This window comes from Condylura cristata, unplaced genomic scaffold (assembly GCF_000260355.1).
Source record: "Condylura cristata isolate star-nosed mole 26May11 unplaced genomic scaffold, ConCri1.0 scaffold00041, whole genome shotgun sequence".
In the NCBI taxonomy this organism is placed as follows: domain Eukaryota; kingdom Metazoa; phylum Chordata; class Mammalia; order Eulipotyphla; family Talpidae; genus Condylura; species Condylura cristata.
In genome coordinates, this window is record NW_004567142.1 from 5138466 (window position 1) to 5140118 (window position 1653).

At 71.9% G+C, this 1653-nt stretch overlaps 1 protein-coding gene across 1 annotated transcript in view; it reads left to right on the plus strand.

Annotated features, from left to right (window-relative positions):
* TBC1D17 (TBC1 domain family, member 17) overlaps window positions 1-1653 on the plus strand; it is a 7580-nt gene that overhangs the window by 2614 nt on the left and 3313 nt on the right. The window contains exons 4-8 of the mRNA XM_012733512.1: window positions 33-331; window positions 747-858; window positions 940-1098; window positions 1330-1458; window positions 1536-1639. Of these exons, the coding sequence (XP_012588966.1) occupies window positions 33-331; window positions 747-858; window positions 940-1098; window positions 1330-1458; window positions 1536-1639 (803 nt within the window). The remainder of the gene's footprint in view (window positions 1-32; window positions 332-746; window positions 859-939; window positions 1099-1329; window positions 1459-1535; window positions 1640-1653) is intronic.

Below are 1653 nucleotides of genomic sequence, written 5' to 3' on the forward strand. Positions count from 1 at the left end.
GGGCCGCCGCGTGGGGGCCTGGCGAGCTGTAGACTGAGCCCTCCCTGTGTGTGGGGGTGAGGGCCGGGGGGCTGGCGGAGGGCTGGGCGAGGAAAGGCAGCGACGACCTTGGTGCCCCTCTAGGTGCGGAGCCCAGCCCCGCCCGAGACTCCTGGGCCTTCTCCGTGAGCCTGGGGGAGCTCAAGTCCATCCGCCGGTCCAAGCCGGGCCTCAGCTGGGCCTACCTGGTCCTGGTGACCCAGGCCGGAGGCTCCCTGCCCGCCTTGCACTTCCACCGCGGGGGCACCCGTGCCCTGCTCCGAGTCCTCAGCCACTACCTGCTCTTGGCCAGGTGCGCCTCACCTGCCGTCCCGTGCACCAGGGCCAGCAGGGGACCCTCCGGGGCTGGGGGCGGCCGTGGCGCTAACTTCAGCCTCACGTCTGGGTTCATTTCCACAGAGCCGGTCTCGGGAAGCTCAGCGTGTTGCTTTTTTCCCTGCTTGCCAGTCTGGGGCATCAGAGCGCCTCTCGGGGCCAGGGGCCCCCTGTGGGTGGGGGCGGGCTGTCCCAGGGCCGTCAGGAGCCCGACTGGACGGGAGCCAGCGTGTGCGGGGAGGCCCCGGGCCAGTCTGGGGCATCAGAGCGCCTCTCGGGGCCAGGGGCCCCCTGTGGGTGGGGGCGGGGTGTCCCAGGGCCGTCAGGAGCCCGACTGGACGGGAGCCAGCGTGTGCGGGGAGGCCCCGGGCCCCACCGCTGTGTCCCCCCAGCTCCCCGCAGGACTCCCGCCTCTACCTGGTCTTCCCCCACGACTCCTCCGCCCTCTCCAACTCCTTCCACCACCTCCAGCTCTTCGACCAGGACAGCTCCAACGTGGTGTCCGTGAGTGCCCCGCGCCCCTGGCCGCTGAGGGGAGGGCCGGTGCCGTGGCGGCGGGGAGCCCTGAGCGCCCTCTCCCCGCAGCGCTTTCTCCAGGACCCCTACTCCACCACCTTCAGCAGCTTCTCCCGCGTCACCAACTTCTTCCGGGGAGCCCTGCAGCCCCACCCAGAGGGGGTCTCCCCTGACTTGCCTCCGCCCCCCGACGACGAGCCGGAGCCTGGCTTTGAGGTCATCTCTTGTGTGAGTAGCGGGACCCCTGCTTTTGCCTCTGGCCTGCGTCTCCCTCAGCCTCAGTCTCCTCTTTGGAAAGGGGGGTGCTGGCGGCCCCACCCTCCTCAGGCTGCCTGAGCTGCTTGCGGCCCGCTCTTAGGCCAGAGGCCCAGTCAGCCGGGGGCGGGGACACGCCCCGCCCGGGCCTCAGCGGTCCCTGGAGCTGAGAAGGGCTGGGGTTCACTTGCCTGGTGCCCCCAGGTGGAGCTGGGGCCGCGGCCGGCCGTGGAGCGGACACCTCCGGTCACGGAGGAGGAGTGGGCCCGCCACGTGGGCCCCGAGGGCCGCCTGCAGCAGGTCCCCGAGCTGAAGGCCCGCATCTTCTCAGGGGTGAGGCGACGATGGGGGCAGTGTGCAGGGCTGGGGGGGTGGGGGGCCCCCACCTTGCTGCTGACTCCCGCCCCCAGGGCCTGAGCCCCGGCCTGAGGCGGGAGGCCTGGAAGTTCCTCCTGGGCTACCTGAGCTGGGAGCAGTCGGCCGAGGAGCACAAGGCCCTCGTGCGCAAGAAGACGTGAGTTGGCGCCG